Source organism: Pristis pectinata, chromosome 4, assembly GCF_009764475.1.
Source record: "Pristis pectinata isolate sPriPec2 chromosome 4, sPriPec2.1.pri, whole genome shotgun sequence".
Taxonomy (NCBI): Eukaryota; Metazoa; Chordata; class Chondrichthyes; order Rhinopristiformes; family Pristidae; genus Pristis; species Pristis pectinata.
In genome coordinates, this window is record NC_067408.1 from 46,808,432 (window position 1) to 46,828,189 (window position 19,758).

General features: G+C 39.5%; 1 protein-coding gene and 1 long non-coding RNA gene across 2 annotated transcripts in view; one reads left to right on the forward strand and one right to left on the reverse strand.

Moving 5' to 3' along the window:
• Positions 1-8,438, reverse strand: part of LOC127569337 (AT-rich interactive domain-containing protein 5B-like) — a 93,432-nt gene extending 84,994 nt beyond the window's left edge. Inside the window, exons 1-3 of the mRNA XM_052013882.1 lie at positions 8,409-8,438; positions 8,070-8,238; positions 7,510-7,788 (exon numbers count right to left, since the gene is read on the reverse strand). Of these exons, the coding sequence (XP_051869842.1) occupies positions 7,510-7,788; positions 8,070-8,090 (300 nt within the window). The 5' untranslated portion in view covers positions 8,091-8,238; positions 8,409-8,438. The remainder of the gene's footprint in view (positions 1-7,509; positions 7,789-8,069; positions 8,239-8,408) is intronic.
• Positions 8,439-8,516: 78 nt separating this feature from the next.
• LOC127569789 (uncharacterized) lies at positions 8,517-16,145 on the forward strand. Its single transcript, XR_007956245.1, has 3 exons — positions 8,517-9,005; positions 12,219-12,409; positions 15,492-16,145. It is a non-coding gene; the product is annotated as an uncharacterized LOC127569789 (long non-coding RNA).
• Positions 16,146-19,758: the final 3,613 nt, after the last annotated feature.

Genomic DNA, 19,758 nt, shown 5'->3' on the forward strand with positions numbered 1-19,758 from the left:
TTAGGGTCTTTGGCATAATACACCTATCAGTTTACCCGGTGATCCCAAATGGGGAATGGGTTTGTCAGCGCAGTATCTCTGGGCAGGCACCATTACCTTGCGTTGTCCTTGTGAGGAAATTCAGCAAAGTTTTTCCACTAGACCTTTTCTAACAGAAGCTGATGTCTGTTTCAGGTCACAAACAGCAAGAGAGATAATATTTCAAGTTTCTGGATCATCATCATCATCAGGAGCTTGAGCAAACCACTTCCAGGGAAAAATGAAAATGAAAATAAAAATCAACAACTAAGCTGAAACAATTTCACACAGGCCATAATTTGCATTTAAGGAGCACGTTTTCACACAGCATCTCACTGCAACATTGAACAGAAGTTAACATCAAGCCACATAACTGTGTATAAGTGACAGCACAATAGGACACCACTTCTCCTTAACCCTAAAATTCTTTCACGCACTTATCCATCTCCCCCTGGAATTCTACAATTGTATCTACCTCCACTACTACCCCTGGCAGTATATTCCACAGTATAATCACTCACTGCATAAAGCTTACCCACCCCCCCCTCCCATGTGACTTTTGGATCTTCTGCCAATTATTTTCATTCTACGTCCTTTGGTTCTCATTTGTTCTACCAGGGAGAATAATTTCTCCAAATCTGCTCTGTCTAGATCTGACATGATCTTAAATACCTCCAACAGATCCTGTTTCGACCTGCTCTGGTAAATATCTTCTGCATTCACTCTATGTCCTTCACGTCTTTCCTAAGTGTAATGTTCGGAACTGGATACGATACATTATAACACTGGTTTAGTCATGACTAAAGGTTGATTATCCTTTCCTTGTTCTTGTACTCTATTCCTCCGTTTCTAAAGTTTAGGATTACGTATGCATTTTAACCTGACTCAGACGACCCTGCCACTTTCAATGGTCTATGCACACATATTCTCAGATCTGTTCTTGTATGCCTTTTAGGTTGTTCCTTCCAGTTTATATTGCCTCACCTTGTTCTTCCTACTAAATTGTAACATTTGCATTTTCCTGCACTAAATTTCATCATAATCCCGTCAGCCCATTATATAAGCCATTCTTCATCTACTTGAAGTCTATCACTCTCCTCCTCACATCATCCACATTTCCTCTTTGTTACTTACACACAAAAAACTCTTACCAAGTTAGTTAAGACATGATTTGCTGTTACCAAAACCTGATAAAGTTTCCCTAATCAATCCACATATGTCCAAATGATGGATAATTCTGTCCCACTTCTATCATTTCTAAACCTTTCCCCACCGAGGTTAAACTGACTGGATTCCCCTGCATCCTTTTTTGAACAAGGGTGTAACAGTTGCAGTCGTCAGGCAACAACCCTGAAACCATTGACTCTTGGAAGGTTATGACCAGGCCTTTGGTGGCAATGGAGCAAAGGAAGAGCATCTCAAAAAAGAGGGATAGAGAGGTTTAGGACTTGGGTAACTGAAGGCATGGCCTCTAATACAGTTTACAATGGGGGAGCATATTGGTTTGTAAAAAGGTAGGACAAAAAAAACATTTGGAATGGACAGGGAAAGGCAAAATTATCTGAAATTGTCCTATGGGGACAGGAATGGATGGAGGGAGGGGAAGAAGAGGGATCAGTACAGAGCCATGAAACAAAGATAAACAGAAGGTGGCAGAAAAGGTATCTCTAAAAAGAAGATTGAAAGAGCAGTGGGTGTTATAAATGGATCAATGGTTTAAAACAAAAGGACAACAGAAATAAAACCTGGAGACTAGAGGCACTAATTTGAAAAGATTCAAGTGACGATGACCACAACTGAAACGTTATTGAGTGAGGTTAGACTAAAACATTTTCATAAAGGATGAGAACGTAGTGAATTTTATTAAGTACAAATTTGTGGTGCTCAAATGGCAGCTGATTAGAAAGAGAAAAGAAGTTGCAGGTTGAGACTATATTAACTAGTTGAAAAAAATAAATAGGTGGGTAATTTAAAAGTTGTGATAAAGAGTGAAACAAAAGAGTTGTTTAAATATCTACAAGTAGCAGAGACAAAACTGTATTCCTTTGATCAGTTTGCTATTAATCCAACAAGGAAAGATACAACACTAGATCTGATGTTGGCAAAGGAAACAAGAAAAGTAATTGAGCAGTAGACGGATGAATATATTTTGGCTGTCGCTGAACCAAGATCCATTCAAAATATTAAACACAAAACTGGAGTACAAGATAAAAAGAGTCAGGATGGGAAGCAGACAATTTTATTTGGAAGACAAAGGAGAAAGCTCAAATTAATTGTATAGAAAAGAACTAACAATGGATGTGCAGACACGGATGTAAATAAAAGTAATTAAACTATAGGTTAAGTATATTTATCAGGGTTTAAATTGGAGGCAGAAATCCATTAATAAGCAAAAAGATTAGGAAAAGTGTATGAATTAAAGGAGAGTACTACAGAAAAAAATTATGACAGAGGTAAAGTTAAAGAAATAAAGCTGAACAAGAGCAGAGACAAGCCGAGAAGATGAAAGACTGCATAATACCACCTGAATAGGGAAAGGAATGCCTACTGGTATGACAGGAATAAAGGAAGAATGTACACATTCAAATACTGCATTAGCTTTTTTAAAAGGAAATTGAGCACAGGATTATTGAAGAGGATAGTCTAGGCAATAACTATAATTTCCAAACTTCTTTGGAAACAGTACTCTGCTGGCGTCCTTATTTGTTTATGCTCGAGTGCTTTGGAATGTTTTTCTCTGTTAAAGAGACAACATAAATTCAAGCTTTTCTCTTGGAAGACTTTCTCAAAAAATACAGGGACTAGAATAAGGCAGAAAATTGTACATAAATTAGTTGCATCTCAGTTGAGAGTCCATAATGTGGATGAACTTAATAAATTCTGAGAAAGGTGGACTAGTCCCAGGCAATTAACATCAGCTTATAAAAGACATCCAATTTATTTGAACTGAGAGAAGTCACATGGTGTATTGATGAAAAGAATTCTTCGGTATTCATACAGATTGGCTTTCAGGAGTTAGATAACCAATCACCTATTTGATGGCTTATGAAAATAAGCTGAGCTAGTACTAAAGTAAATGTAGCTACAGGAATGCGTCAAGGAAAGGAAACAAACAGTTTTTTTTCCCCCCAGATTAGTGGGATTTGAAAATTGTTGTACTTTGGAGATTTGTTCTAGGGCCTCCTTTATCTTTCATTTATAGAGCGATTTGCATGTAAACAGGAGGAATAATGCTGAAGTTTTCTGATGGTGTCAAATTACAGGGAAGAATACAGCAGAACAAATAGTTGGCAGCTATAGCTCAATGCAGAAATATTAAGCTATTCACCTTGAGGAAGAGAACAAAAAGAATAACCTAAATAATTAGCTGCAACAGAGTAAAACTGCCTAGACTTCGCCGAGTCTCCAGCATAATTGTGAGATTACAGGTAGAAAAGGCATGTAAAATATGGGAATCTGGAATTATTTATATAGGTTAACAACAAAGGCAAAGACACGGTGTAATTAGTTAGCAACTCTTGCAATACCATGTGCAGTTTTTACAGCACATTACTGGAATAGTGCTAGAATCATAAAAATGTTCAAGGATGGTTCAATAGAATGATATTAAGAGTTAAAATTAGTGTGATCTTAAAAAAATGCTCAAAAATGGAGTTCCACTGTGGAATAAGTAAACTCAATGGATCGGTGGGAGAATCTAGTAAAACACTCAATTTTAATACCCCTTAACAGGCTGCATAGTGAACAACTGTTTTCACTGAAATTGGTAAATTAATAACAGGAGATCAAAGACTCAGAATTGTCCTTAGAAGGCTGGAAGGGTTTGAATAACTTTTAATCACACAAAAGTTAATGAGAGCATGGTGATTATTGAGGCAAAGACCATTAACATAATTTAGAGAAGAATTTATTAAAGTTCACTGCAGTCTTTCAACATAATATCCCCTCCACTGTGAGCACTTATCACTGTGTTTTTTTTTATTAATGTCAGGTAATCATAAAACCGTTAACCTTTCTGGAATGTGCTTAACACCTGTGGTGCCACTCTCTGCCAATTGTGCAATGGAGAGGCGATCACAGACATCAGCACACTAACCGGGATCAGAGTCCATATGCCAATGCTCAAATTTCTCATACCTTTGGTAGCAACATCCAGAGAGAAGAGGTAACTGATGAAGATTAAGGCCCCTTTTCCAATGCTACACACAAGTAAAATCTAAGTACAGTAATTATTATTCAAAAAAAAAACACAAGAAAATAGGAGCAGGAGTAGGCTACCTGGCCCCTCAAGCCTGCTCCACCATTCAATACGATCACGGCTGATTTGCCCCAGGTCTGAACTCTTCTTCTGTGCTTGTTCCACATCACTCTCAGTTCTCTATTCTTTCATAAACTTATTTACCTCCTCTTTACATACCTCCAGTGAAGTGTCCACAATCTTTGTGGGCTGAGAATTCCAAAGATTCACCACCCTCTGCAAGAATTTTTTTTTAAATATACCACAGTTTTAAATGACCACCCTCTAATCTTGTAACCATGTCTCCTCATTTGAGACTCTCCCACTAAAGGAAACATCTCAGCATTTAACCTGTTATGCCCCCTCAGGATCTTGTATGTTTCAATAATTACCCTTCATTCTTCTTCTACAGACACATTTGCCCAAGTACCTTCTTAAATAAGAAAAAAATATTACAGAACATTAGGGAAAATGTTTTTGCAATGGTTTCGATTTCAATTAAATTCAAACGTTCCCAAATATGGTCCTTTTAACAGAGCTCCTTTAATCTCTGCAGGTAGACTAGAATTAGACAAAAATCAGTGTGCTCCTTTGATCAGTTTGCTTCTAATGCATCAAGGAAAAATGCAGCATTAGTTCTGGCTAATGAAGCAAGAAAACTATCTGAGTAATAACTAACATCTAATCAGGGTATAAAAAGCAAACTTCTAAGTTCTATTTGAAGCTATGTATGGAGCACTTTAAGAAATGCAACTGCAAAGAAAGCCACCCTTTTAGTGTACCTCCAAAAATCGTAGGTGCAACTTTTGAGTTCAACTTTAAGGTTAATCCTAACATACTTTTTTTAAAAAAAATCAATGGCAGCAACAATCCATGGAAGCCCAAGCACCACTCCTACCAGCTTCTCAAGTTTACTCCCTTCTCTTTGCTTCCCAAAGCCAGTGCAAAAGAAAGTTTTCCCATTGACAGCAATGATTTTCTTAAATGCTTTACAGATGCATTTGAAAAAAAAACCAAATCAAGAAAGGAACTAATGGAAGCAAGTCTAAAACATGATAGAAAAAAAACAGAACTTCAAGGACAGTCTCTAGAAGTGTAGAGAGGCAAATATCAAATCTCACAACATAAGCAGCTGAACCCCTGGCCAACAATGATGAACCCTAGAGGGATGGTCAGGGTGCACAAAGCCGGATTCAGATGATCAGAGCTTAGGTATTTGGTCAATGGCTAGGGGACAGGGAGGGGAAGTGACTTGTCAGCTGGAGATTGCTAAAGTGATGAGTAGGGATGAGGTCAAGGATGGATCTAAACACTGTGGTCAGAACTTTAAACGTGTCATATTTGGTAGCCAAAACCAACACAGGTTAACAACTACAAGAATGATAGATGCACAGGAAAGGATAAAGGTTTTCAGTGTTAAGGGAGTGTGGAGACATTGTACGAGGTAGGAAGGTGAAAGGCAGGCAGGAGGGCATCGGAATACATCAAATCTGGAGGTGGAAAAAATACAAGTGAAACTTTCAACAAATGGCTTGTGGTAGGGGCATGGATAGGCAATGTATAAGTGTTGGTGGAGATAGTCAATTTCATTGATAGGATTAAAAAAAACAACTCTACAGAATGGAAACTTAGTATGAAACAAACCCAAATTCAGAACAGCAAACTACATTTGATTAATAAGGTAATATATTGTCACCATCTAACAGAAAAGTAGGTTTGGTAATAATGTACATTTCTTTTGGACAACCAAAGGGCCCCTTGACCATGAACCATCTTCTCACTCCATGTGCTCCAAGAAACTGAAAAATACTGGATTCTTGTGAAACTGGGTGCAGCAGCAGACTTAAAGATGCCAGTCTAATGTAGAGGTGCTTCACTATGATAATGGACACATCCTACAGCTGTCGTTTTGACTTTACGATTGTTATTTTTTAAAAATCTACCATAATAACGCCAGTCAGCTTGTCCTGGGCACCCAGTGCCAGTGATGCAACCAGACAGAAATATAATTATCTAAAAATGTCATGACGTGTCATTTGATTTACTACAACCACCAAGCCTATATTAAAAAAAATGCTGTTAAAATAACCAGAAAAGCAGTTTCTTAATATGTCTGGAAGAATGTCAGACTCGTTCGTCAGGAAGTGCTTGGCTTGGAGCCGAGCGGACTGGCTCCGAATCCCAAATTACAGGGAACACAAAAGGAGCAAATAAAAATGGATCTCCAGATCCGTAGACACAAAATTTTCTGCAGATCCGTACTTTTTTTCCGCGTTATTTATATTTCATTTTTGAAAGCCCGTATCAGCACAATCTATTTTCATGATATGGGCTTTTAAAAATGAAATATAAATAAATAACGCTGAAAAGGGAATGGGTGAGAGACCTCCGCCGCTTTTCACAACTGCACCCCGAAATATAACAAGACGCCACCAGTGCAAATTCACAACAGATCTGGACAATCCTGGAATCTCGCTCAGGAGGTGCGGAGCAAACAAGACGCTGCATTTGAGCAATCACCGACCCTGCGGAGCGTCTAATTATTCCAAGAGAGACAGGCTATCATGTTGCTGATTGTTACTCATCATCATTTCTGAATTTAGCCTACACTGAGGAAACGGAGCGGCACCCACGCCCTTTGCAACAGAGATCAAACTACAGCCAGACCTTAGTCATTTTATTATTTTAAATCAAGGTTAAACAGGCCAATCGCTTAAAGCCGTTTACAATTTTGAATGTCCGCCAATAACATTATTATGCGGACTGTTTAAGATTCCAAAATCAAAGCATACCAGCTTTCAGTTTGCAAATTCCTGGAAATAGCTCGCTAATTTCTCAATTTCTCCACCCAACAAAGGAAACATTCCACATGCAAAGCTTCGATAGAATTTTAAAAATATTTTATTAATGAGTTATTTTGAGGACCAATTCAATATCTGCTAACATGTTTTGGGTATTTTTGTTTCTTATTCACGATCAAATCTGTTTCCCCTAACCTCTCACCAGTTTTAATTAACCTCTGTTGTGAGCACGTTTCAGTGAAGTTTCGGTGAAGTATTTGCCCGATTCTAATCATGTTTGAGTAGAGATCATCTGACCTTGAAACAACATAAAAAGGGGGCATCAGAGGAGTTCCAGGCAAATTAAGGAATGTTTAACGTCCACCCTTCTTCCCATTCCTCTAACGTCCCGCAAACTGAGCTCACCCTGGAAGGAAACAGCTGCCCAGGCTGAGTGCCCTTTTGCCCCCTTACCTGACCGTGGTGCAGGTTACGTCCTTGCGGGGTATCCTCCGGGCTGAAGTAGAGCCTGGTGCTGGCCAGCAATTGCTGGCGGCTGCGGTCCTCCCACAGGAGCTGGAGCTCGGCGATGCATTCGGGCTCATGGGGCTGGCATCTGACAAAGAGGAACTGTCCGAGCCTGGCCGTCAGCGTCCTCGGCGCCTTCCCTTGGCCGGAGGAGCCGGGCTCCGGCAAGCTGAAAGCCCTGTAGAAAGTGTAGGGTCCGTGGGAGCCGCAGGGAGAACCGATCCACTGGGGAGGAGGAGGAGAGGGAGCGAGAGAGAGACAAAGAAGCAAAGCCATTAATAACAAAGTATCGCTCAAACAAAACACATTGTATCAAACTTCACTGCATTTCCCTCTAAACAAGCAGCCAAGAGCCCCCTGGCAACCTCCCAGGCCGGCTTCCCTCAGTCCGCCAACTTCCCACCGCTCCCTCTGCAATCCAAGTTTTGCTCAAACTTTCTCCCCCTCAAGTAACCCTCAAAGAAAAAAAACTTTTAACCTTTCTGTGAGTGTGATTTTTTTTTTACCTCGATTTTCAGCGGCTCCATATCTCCTCCGGCAGTCGGCTGAGCAACTAGGTCCTGGCAGCTGCGCGCCTCGCTGTTTAATTTAAAACAAAACAAGAACGCGAGAGAAGCGAAAAAAAAGAGGGGAAAATATATTTAAAAAATAGGTCAGCAACTTTCCGGTGGAAGTCTAGGGAAAACAAAGAGCAAAGGATAATCAGCAAACGCGGAAACAGTCCTCTCAATTTTCAAACTCAGCAAATCCATCCATCCCAATGCATAAATAATCTTATTATTATTAAATAGTCTGGCACTCCCCTCACCCCGCTCCATGCTTTTGCGTGCACGGAATTTCCTTACAGCTTTTATTGCCCCTGTTTAAATCCAAACTGTGTTGTTGCTGTTGTTCTTTTCTTGAAAATAAACTTTTAAAAATTCTACCCAGCTGCAAGGAAGGCGTGACGTCACGGGGGGTTGTTGAGTGGGAAGGAGTTTCCAGCAGGCAACCCGGGAATTGGAAAACAATCCCTGCGGAGAAAATGATGGGAATTGGTTGCCAGGAAGGTTTGCTGGCATTGGGATTGAATCCGTGTGAAGAACAAGGCAAAAAAAAAATGGAGATTGGGAATGTAGAGCGAACAGAGAAAAATGTGGGAATGCTGCTGTTGGACACGCTTGTACCGGGATCACGGGTTGTTCCAGAGAGAATTCCTAGAAATCTGAGACAGAAAGTAGAGCCAATGAGGACAGATTCCAGGAGTGTCATATTCAGGACACTGTTTCTACACACGGAAATGTTGGGAGACTGGGATCGGCAGAGCCCAGAGTCCCTGTCTTCGCAGGCTGTCCCTTGAGATCGAAGGTGACTTGATTCCACTCTGGTTTTCACGTTCCCATGAGGCCAATTTGGACAGCAGAGTCTTCCAAAGGTCGGGCAGGAGGTCCCTGGCTGGGCAGGTGAGTAGTTTGTGAGCTGGTGCACTTTTTTCCATTGTTTCCTCGGGGGTTCCATGTGCATGGACTTGAGGTCCCAACGCCACTTTGAGCAGTCATGGGCCAAAGATTCCCAAGAGCCAATGGGGATCTTTTTCCAAAGAAACTTTGAGCATATCCTTGAACATTTTTCTCTTGCTGTCTGGTAATCTCTTCCTTTGACAGGGCTTGGAATAGAGTGTTATGTTTCTGGAGCATGTAATGGAGAGGATATGGAATTAGGAATACCATATTGGTGAATAAAGTCTCCAAAGAGAGATGTATACCAAGGAATTGGTTATTGGAACCAAAACCTGCAAAAATAGCTGAAGTTGGAATTATGAGTACACTCTTTGATAGGAAAACTGGGATAAGAAATGCAGAACAGGAGGAGATATTTAAAAAATTTTGGATTGGGCATACAAGCCCTTTGTATATAAATTTTAGGACCAGCATTTGGCTCAATAGTGGCATTCTTTCTCAGTATCAGAGGCTGCAGGTTCAAACCCCATTGCACGGTAATGAATTGATAATCTGGTCTGGCACTCCATTGCTGTTAGTTACTGTAATTTGAATGAGATATTAAATTCAATATTAATTCAAAATGAAATATTAAATTCAGCATGTCCCTGATGACCCTCACCGATTTTTTTACAGATGCACCATAGAAAGTATCCTATTTGGATGCATCACAGCATGGAATGGCAACTGCCCAAGACTGCAAGAAATTACAGATTTGTGAACGCAGTTCAGTCTTATGTATGGAATGATTTGTCTGGATGGCATGCAAACAAAAGCTTTTCGTGGTACATGTATCTTGGTACATGTGACAGTAATAAACTAATTACCGAACAGAAGCCTCGTTTGTCCCCCTCAGATAGCCTGGACAAAAAAAAATCCTTTAATCAAATCCTGATCACCAATGTGGTTAACTCTTAAATACCATTCAAAATGCCCAGTTTAAGGGCATTTAGGGATGGGCAATAAATTCTGGCCTTTCCAGAAACACAAAGATCCCAGAAATAAATTTTAGAAGTTTCAAAAAAGAGATTACCTTTTGCTTTATTGCATTGATATTTGTAGGATTCTGCTGTATCGTGATTCCCTGCTACAGTAGCTACTTCTAATAAATAGTTCATTGTCTACAGCGTCCTATATAAATGCAAGTTTTTTTTTCCTGGAATTGTGAATTGCTCCCAATAAACAGTGCATCTGAAATCTGTTTTGGTGAATGGTAAGGCGAGGAGTACATGATCTCCTTTTGTTGTTCTTTAAAGGGGCGGCACGGTAGCATAGCGGTTAGCGCGATGCTATTACAGCACCAGCGATCGGGGTTCGATTCTCATCGCTGTCTGTAAGGAGTTTGTACGTTCTCCTGTGTCTGCGTGGGTTTCCTCCGGGTGCTCTGGTTTCCTCCCACATTGCAAAGACGTACGGGTAGGTTAATTTGGGTTTACAATGGGCAGCGCGCACTCATTGGGCCAGAAGGGCCTGTTACCACGCTGTAAATAAAATTTTAAAAAAAATTTAAAGAGTAAAATTAGAGATTTTTGAATATAATATTGATAGGATCCAATATTGGGAACCTAGAATTAGTAATGTCCTCCTTCAGTGTGTCTAATCCCTGCAGAGTTTGAGGAATGGAACCTAGTTTAGGAATGAATGAACGAGCTGTTGTAAATTAGGGAATGATCCCAAGTTTGATAACGCTCTCTCTAAAAACAAATCTGAGACTTTGAATCTGAGGTTGGAAATGCCTTATTTGCAAATAAATTTGAATAGTGAGAGGCCAAGAATGGGTCTAAATAAGAAAAATGGGACTGGGGAATTTTACATGTTCAAAATGAAGTTTCAGATTCTGTATGTGCCATTTGTAGAGTGAGGGGAAAGGTTTTCACACAATCTATTAGGGATCTATTTACTGTATTTGAGGGTAGTATTGCATAAAATCAATCATAAAGTTAGTCATTGACTGGAAGTATTAGGTGAATAAAACTGGCATTGGGCATGCATTTCTCATATAATCTGGCTGGGAATCGTAGATGCTTTCTGCAGAAAGACTGGGAATTTGCACCGTCAGCAGCGCAACAGTTTTTTATACAGAGAGGCAGGGACGGAATGGGGATAATGGCATTGGAAACATAGATCCTGTGGATTGAAGCTGGAATAGGTAGTGGGCTTTCTAGAGAGGAAAATACATAAAAGGAATTAATATCCCTAGAGTGAGATATCTGATGTCACAAGTTCAAAGCAAGTAACTAAACTGGAACCAGCTTCCTGTGAAAATGAGTGCATGGTTTGAACCTTTCTGTGATCTGTAATGAATGATTGATGGGTTGGATCTACCTGGCCTCACTCGTAATTTCCTACTATTGTCATGATTTTAGTAAGAGGAGCCCTCAACATTGATATATACTTTACAGCATCTTCCAGGCTTTCCTATTTATTTACTCAGTCCATGTTTCTTGAACTAGTTGTACAGTATTTCTAGCAGCACTTTTTATTGCTGTCACATTGCATTATTTACCATAAAGTAAAACATTTTAAGATAAGTTTTTGTTGGTTCTATGGATGTGTTCATTAAGCAGATTGCATATCTTATGGAAGATCTCTGGAAGCATTCAACATTCTTTCAGGGGAAACCTTATCAGTATATCTATACTTTTTATGGTGAAGGTTGCTGCAACTTGTACATATATTTTAACCAATTTTAAGTTATCCTGTGTGACTAGCTAATCAATACAGTGAAATTAATGATGTGGTAGCAAATTATATTAAGCCATGTTTCTGTATTCAATGTGAAGAATTTTCTATTTAACATGGGGCAGTTTGATTTGTTTGTTGACAAAAGTAGGTTAGATGAAGTGAATGACCTTTTCCTGAGCTGTCCTGTATTATGTACTTGTGTCTTTACATGGTAGAGGTTTTCAGCAAGTGGGAAGGGCTCCCAGGGATCCCTTCCCACTACACCCCCAAGCCCCCTCCCCCTGCAAGCTAGTTATGCCCCAACCCTTGCCAAACTGTCTCTTCCCATCCCAAGCTCCAGTGGAGAATACTTGTAACACAAAGCAAAACAGTGCTACCAATCAGAATATTTAAGTAACTTGGCATCCATTAAAGTGGTAATAGATTAACAAGTACAGGAACCTGATTAGCTTAGAGAAACTTGTTTGAATATCTCTGTTATCTTGTTCACAGCTTGTTGCATTGGATTCAACTGTGCTCCCAGGGCATCACTATTGGTCAGAGGGTGCTCTGCAACAGAAAAGAAGTGTTCCTTCGGCTCAAGGACACTTTTCCCTGAGCAGTTCGCTTCGGTGCTGGAGCAGATTCCCAAGGGAATAGGAGGACGACAAATGAACCAAAAGTAACACAAAAGTTGACCAAAGGTAAAAGCAAAATGCTAGAATGGACCAGTTAATACAATGAAAAAATTCTAGGTAGTGGTTTTATTTGTAAATATTGTAGAAAGTGCTATTAAAATGGCACTGCTATCTAGGGATAACGGAATCATTAGTTGTATTATAATTATGATATAATTTGAAAATGAATATACAATGCTGGTTACAACTGAATGATGAGAAGCGGGGCACGTTTTACATTGTTAGCTATAGCCTTGAAGTGATATTTTTCCTTAAATGTCACATTTTCAGATGTTTGGAGAGAGTCTGATTTAAAAACTGCTAATTCAAGCATCAAGAGAACATGGAATTTAGGGGCAGGAATCTAAAAGAGGGTCCAAATGTTACAGAACTGGAGAGTTTCAAAATTCTCACTATATGAGACTCCACCTGTCTCAGAGAGAAACATAATGATGGAGACAATGGACTATTCCAAAGCCATATTGGCTACCAGTTAATTGACAGAGAGAAAATTATGACTAATCTGCAAGAAATCTTGCCATAAATTCAGTATGTTCCTGCAGTGTAAAACTAGCGTTCCCAACAGGCTCTTTGTACATTTTTGGAATAGATTAAATATCTATTATTATATCATTGTCACAGAATTATAGAGAGATACAGTATGGAAACAGGCCTTTCAGCCCACCAAATCCATGTGGACTATCAAGCATCCATTTACATTAATCCTACCCAAACCCATTTTATTCTCCCCACCTTCCCATCAACTTTCCCAGATTCTACAAATCATCTACAACTAAGGACAATATCAGTGGCCAATAAAACTACCAATGCGCATGTGGAGGAAACTGGAATACCTTGAGAAAACCCATATGGTCACAAGGAGAACTTGCAAACTCCATACAGCCTATCACGCTGTCACACAGGCAAAGTCAACATCACATTATCACAATTCCTGTTTATTCAACTGACTTACAGAAATGTGAGCTCCAGTCATTGTGAGAGATGTGTTTCTTTCCTCTATTTTACTGTCATTTCCTTTGAATATTTCCCAGAGCACAAGTTGCATTTACTTTTAGAGAAATTAATCCTTGGGCATATTATGTTTCTTTTAAGTCTTTGATCATAGATTTAAGCTGCTTACATAAGGCCACAAAGAGATGAAGTGTTTTAATATTTTAATAACAAATTTCTCCACCTAAATGTTTTCTGCTGAAGTTAGTCAAAGCAATCAAAAAGGAAAAATAGAACTACAGACACTTAAAATCTGAATAAAATTGAAAATGCTGGAAATATTTAGGCAGCATCGATTGAGAGAGAGAAAACAGAATTAATGTTTCAGGTTGATGACTTTTATCAAAACTGGGTAAGTTAGAAAATAAGTGTGTTTTAAAATTGCTGAAAAGGAGAAGGGGTGAAGAGACCATGGCAAAAGAGACCAAGAAACCCTGTAGCAAAGAGGGGAGAAGAGCTTCATCCAGAGAAGATCTGCTGGGAGAGAGGTGGTAGTCAATTCAATAATAATCAAAATGCAAGAAAAAAATCACAGATGCTGGAAATCTGAAATTAAACAGAGAATGATTGGAATACTCAGCAGATCAGATAGTAACTGCTGAGAAAGAAACAATTATTGAAAGGATTTAGTCTGCTTCAGTGGCCATTTCTCTCTAGTATCATTTTACTGCTGACTCATAATTTAATTTTGAATGAACAACAAAGGAAGCAGGAAGTATATTTCACTTCAACTTGGGCACTTTTTTCCAGTTCTTCTCTTGCAGAAATGAACTCATAAAGACCCTAGAGACAAATGCTCATGTTCAAGTTCACTATAGCTTTTTAATACAGGTTCAATATCTTTTAAGATTTAGTCAACATCATTTTGTTGTAGCCAGTGTTCAGCAGTGATTTTCTGCTGGTTTGATAGTTTTGCTTTAATAACCTGCTCTGATTATAATCTGTTATGCCATCTGATAAACTGTTTATTCTTCTGTTATCCAAAGACCAGAATAATAGCAGGGGTTTGTACTAATGCCAAAGGGCAATTTTCAGTAACAAGGGTGCTTTGACCCAGGAAACACTCCCTCAATAAAAGAATGAACATGAAAGTTGACATTTCAGTTTGTAGGAGGTGAGGACTTCCTAACAGCAGTGATGCTAAGAAAATACACGATTTGGAGACTCCCTAAAATTATATCAAGAATAGCAAGTTGTATTGCACTTTATAATTTGACTGGTGTAGCACATAATTTATCAACGTCAAAGGGGCTAAGTGCTTTTTTGGCAGGATCTTTGCTCCAATATCCTCATAAACTGTTAACGTTTTCCACAGTCTCAACTGCTAATTTACTGACAAAAGCAAATTAAATCAAGGTATGCAAAAATAACAGCTTGCACTATACAGGATCTTTTGCAACATCCAGAAACATTATACAAGGTTACACAAAGGACAATAATACCCTGCTTAGTTTTACACCTCAGTGCTGATTCTCTATCATGTTCTTGGTCCTCCAAACCCAACACTCACAAGGAACATCAGGTGGCATTGGCAGAAAACTAAATATCAATGAGCAGGTGATGTGTAAGTCCCATTTCGATAACACTGTCAGTGAAGCTCTTTATCACTTTGTTGATAATTGAGAGTAACTTTTGAGATTGAATTTGTTCTGATTTTTGTGGACAATGCATACCTCAGCAATTTTCCACTTTATTGGGTAGATGCAGGTATTGGAACTCTGCTGGAAGAACTTGGCTAGATCCATGACTAGCTCTGAAGAAGAGCTTTCAGCAAGAATTTGTTAAGACCAATAACCTTTACTGAATGCAGTTCATTTAGCCATTTATTAATACCACTTGGAGTGAATCAAGTGGCTGAAAAATTGACTTCTGTGATGAAAGTGATCTTAGGAAGCTGTGATGGATTATCCACTCAGCAGTTCTGGCTGAAGATGTCAAAAAATGATTCAGGTTTATCCTTTGCATGCACATGTTGTTCTTCCTCTGTGTTTGAAACTAAGGATGTTCACGGTTCTCCTTTGTGTTTATTAATTGTCTACTATACACATGTTGATATGGCTGGAATGCAGAGTTTTGATCTGATTTATTGGTTATATAGCCATGTTTTACAGCTACATCAGATCTTTAAGTACATCTGGTCCTAACTGGTATCTCTCACTGAATGGGATCCCTGTGAAGATGGGAAATGCCAGGCTTTCAAGTTGCAAACTGTGGTGGAGTACTGCTGCTGCCTCACAGCACAGTGTTGGATCATTTTGATTATATCCATTGAGCATTCTGGTACTGCCATACAATGTAGGGTGTCTTTGATGTGAAGAAAGTATCATTCCTGCTTTTATTTTTACCCCAAGGCTCAACAATGATCTTTTGTTCAGAACTTTTCTTTCACATTCCAAAAACCTCTGGTTATTGAAAATTATGCTTCTCATTTCATAATCTACACCAGGTTCTGCACCACAAGTTTTCACTTACCTACACTGGTGCCAGATCTTTGAAGGGCTTGAATTTAAAATGTTCATTCTTCTGGATTTTCCCCTCCACATCTCAGTAACCTGCCCAGTCCTATAATGCTTCAAGAATCTAGCAATCCTTCAAACTCGCACATCCCCACACCTTTTATTTCTCTGTTAGGATAGTTAAGCCCTAAGCTCTTGAAATTTATGCCTAAGTCTCTGCATCTCTCTCTTCCATTGATCGCCTTACCTCTGATAAATCCTCAAATCACCTGCTTCCACTATCCTTTTTGGCTCAATATCAACCATTGTCTAATGTTGCTGCTGTGAAGCAACTTAAAACATTTTCATTTATTAAAGATGTCTTATAAATTCAAATTGTTGTCAAGTGCAATTCATTATACATTAGTTGTAAATGTAATGGAATGTTATGCAAAAACATGTATATTTAAATTGTTGAAGTGGAAGCTTCATACTTCATTGAAATAATTCACATAACAATGAGAAAAGAAATGAATTGATGGTCTTGGGTACTAACTTCCTTACAATAATTTTGTAAAATGGTGATGCTTGAAAAATACAGAATGCAGAAAATATAAGAATTACCATAAAAGAAATGGCATGTCGGAAGATGTCCCAAAGCAACAACATTAAAAGAGCAGGAGGTGAGCTCGTGTCAAGAAAACATAAACTAACCATTGCCAAAAGAGCCCTTACATTTTATCTTTGTGAATACATCAATTGGATCAATATCCTGTAATGTTTAATTAACATTTTCATTTGAGCACTGTTGCTCTCCATAAAAATATCAATCTCATGCCCTGCAGAGTAACATGATTTGGAAGCCAATATCACATTCCATAAGATATTAATACACATATTTAATGTCCGCTGTCTATTTTTATCTGCATTCCATGCATTGAGTATTTAATTTTATGCAGCCATATGGTTTAAAACAAAATTCCTCAAATGATGCAATAACGTTTGCTTACTGAATAAGTTTCAGGGGCTTTTTAACAAGAGGATAGACTGTGACAAGACAATGCTGTTTGGAGCTACTTTCTAACATGTGACCATCAGCGGTGGGGCGTCTTTAGCAATAGACAAGGATTGGCAGATTAAGAATGTGTTTGCAATAAGTCTGAGGAGGTCACTGAGATGGATTCATTGGGGCTAGGATTTTAAATGTAATTTCAATATCTGGAGCAAAGGGAATGAGTGGAACTTGCCAAAGACAGGGGTGCAGACCAGTGGTGGATGATGAGGATACAAGCAAGAAGTGCTTAGGGGCAGGTAAGTTAACAGCAATGTGGAAAAAAACCTTCAGGTAATAAATGTGTGGATAATAATTTAAGTTTGATGGGATAAAAGTTACGAAGCACAGATCTTACCAAAATCTTAATTGTTTGCCAAATGCTGGGGTCAAAGCTGTGTAGTACATGGAGAATGTTGCTGTGTGAGTGTTGGAGCACCAAATGTTGGGCCTCCTGCTGTTGGCTGTGAAGTGGAGACTTCACTAACTTGGCTCAATATCAATTGCTGCAGCCCAACTTTGGGGGCAGAATTTTAACCAGCTGTTAAAGCAGTCACAGATTTTGGGGGTAGGGCTACTCCTGTGCATCACTGGAGCTTCACTGCTGGATTCCAGGACTCTTCGGATGAGCAAACTAGTCTCCCTGCCTCTGGTTCAGGTGTGGGGTGACCATTTGTAGCAATTGCAAACAGGGGAACTGTACCGGCAAAGTCAAACCCAATCTTATTCTATTCTTTTACAGATGCATTTTCCAGCATGGGTCACCAGGTTGACATTGAAAATCTAGCCTAAAGTCCTTCATTACTAGCCCCAAACCCTGTCGAAAATACTGACTCCAATTGAAATCTTTACGATTAGGCAGCAGGTAGATTAATTTCTGAAAAAACATGGGACATTATGTTGCAGTAGTACAAAATGTTAGTGTGGCCGTACTGGGAGTATTATGCAGTTTTGATTACCATTGTAGGAAAGACATCATTAAAGAGTGGAAAGAAGATTTACAAGAATATTGCCAGGACTCAAGGGCCTGAATTATGAAGAGAGGTTAAGGAGGCTAGGATTTTGTTCACTGGAGTGCAGGAGGCTGAAGGGTGACCTTATGGAGGTGTACAAGATCATGAGGAGCATAGAAGGGTGAATGCACATTGTTTTTCCCTCCCAGAAAGAGAATCAAAAACTAGAGAGCATAGGTTTAAGGTGAGAAGGGAAAGATTAAAAGAGACCCAAGGGGCAACTTCTTCACACAGAGGGTGGTGCATATATGGAATAAGCTGCCAGAGGAAGTGGCTGAGACAGGTACAATAACATTTAAATGACACTTGGACAGTTGCATGGATAGGAAAGGTTTCAAGGGATGGGGGCAAATAGGACTAGCTTAGATGGGCATCTTGGTCAGCATGGAAGAGCTGGGCCGAAGGGCCTGTGTCCATGCTATATTACCCCATGACTCTAACAGGAATTATCCCAGACCTCTGGTTTGTAGAGATTAATGTAGCACCATGTGATGTATACACTAAATAAGCCAATGCCGCATTTAAAAAAAAGCACATAGGTAATAAAATAATAACAACAAACACTCTGCTTGCTTTTTTGAAGATACCCCACAGTTCAAAAATTTGGAGAAAGTTAAGGGAAGGATGAAAACAGTCCAATAGGAAAGTATCAATAGTTTACACATATACAAAACTATCCCAACAGCTTTACTAAAATGTTGTGGCTAGTCGAAGATTGCAGAGGAACATTGATAGGATGCAGAGCTGGGCTGAGAAGTGGCAGATGGAGTTCAATCCAGAGAAGTGTGAGGTGGTACAATTTGGTAGAGTACAAAGTTAATGGCAGGATTCTTGGTAGTGTGGAGGAGCAGAGGGCTCTGGGGGTCCATATCCACAGATCCCTGAAAGGTGCCTCACAGGTGGATAGGGTAGTTAAGAAAGCTTATGGGGTATTAGCTTTCATAAGTTGAGGGATCGCGTTTAAGAGCCGCGAGGTAATGATGCAGCTCTATAAAACTCTGGTTAGACCACACTTAGAGTACTGTGTCCAGTTCTGGTTGCCTCATTATAGGAAGGATGTGGAAGCGTTGGAAAGGGTACAGAGGAGATGTACCAGGATGCTGCCTGGTTTAGAGAGTATGTATTATGAGGAGAGACTAAGGAAGCTAGGGCTTTACTCTTTGGAGAGGAGGAGGATGAGAGGAGACATGATAAGAGGTGTACAAAATCTTAAGAGGAATAGATAGAGTGGACAGCCAGCACCTCTTTCCCAGGGCACCAATGCTCAATACAAGAGGGCATAGCTTTAAAGTAATGGGTGGGAAGTTCAAGGGAGATATCAGAGGAAAGTTTTTTTTTACCCAGAGAGTGGTTGGGACATGGAATGCACTGCCTGGGGCAGTAGTGGAGGCAGGTACATTGGTCAAATTCAAGAGATTGCTAGATAGGCATATGGAGGAATTTAAAATAGAGGGATATGTGGGAGGAAGGGGTTAGATAGTCTTATGTGAGGTTTAAAGGTCGGCACAACATTGTGGGCTGAAGGGCCTGTATTGTGCTGTTATGTTCTATGAACGTTTGCCAATCAGTTGTGGCAACTTGGTTGAAGAGTTGCATTTGAAGAATTTTAAAGGTGGAAGGTTGTGGAAGAGATCCCAAAAGTAGGGATGGCATTGTTCAAGGTTGTACCACAAAGTAGCACTGCAGAGGAAGATGGGGATAATGCAAGAAAACAGAAACAAAAGAACACAGTGCCAAGACAGGATAATTCCACAGAATTTGTTTGGAGGAAACTAGAGAACCTAATTCAACCCATTACACGTGGACATATAGCACAGAAACTGGCCCTTCTCCCCACACTGTGCTGACTATGAGTTGCCCATTTAC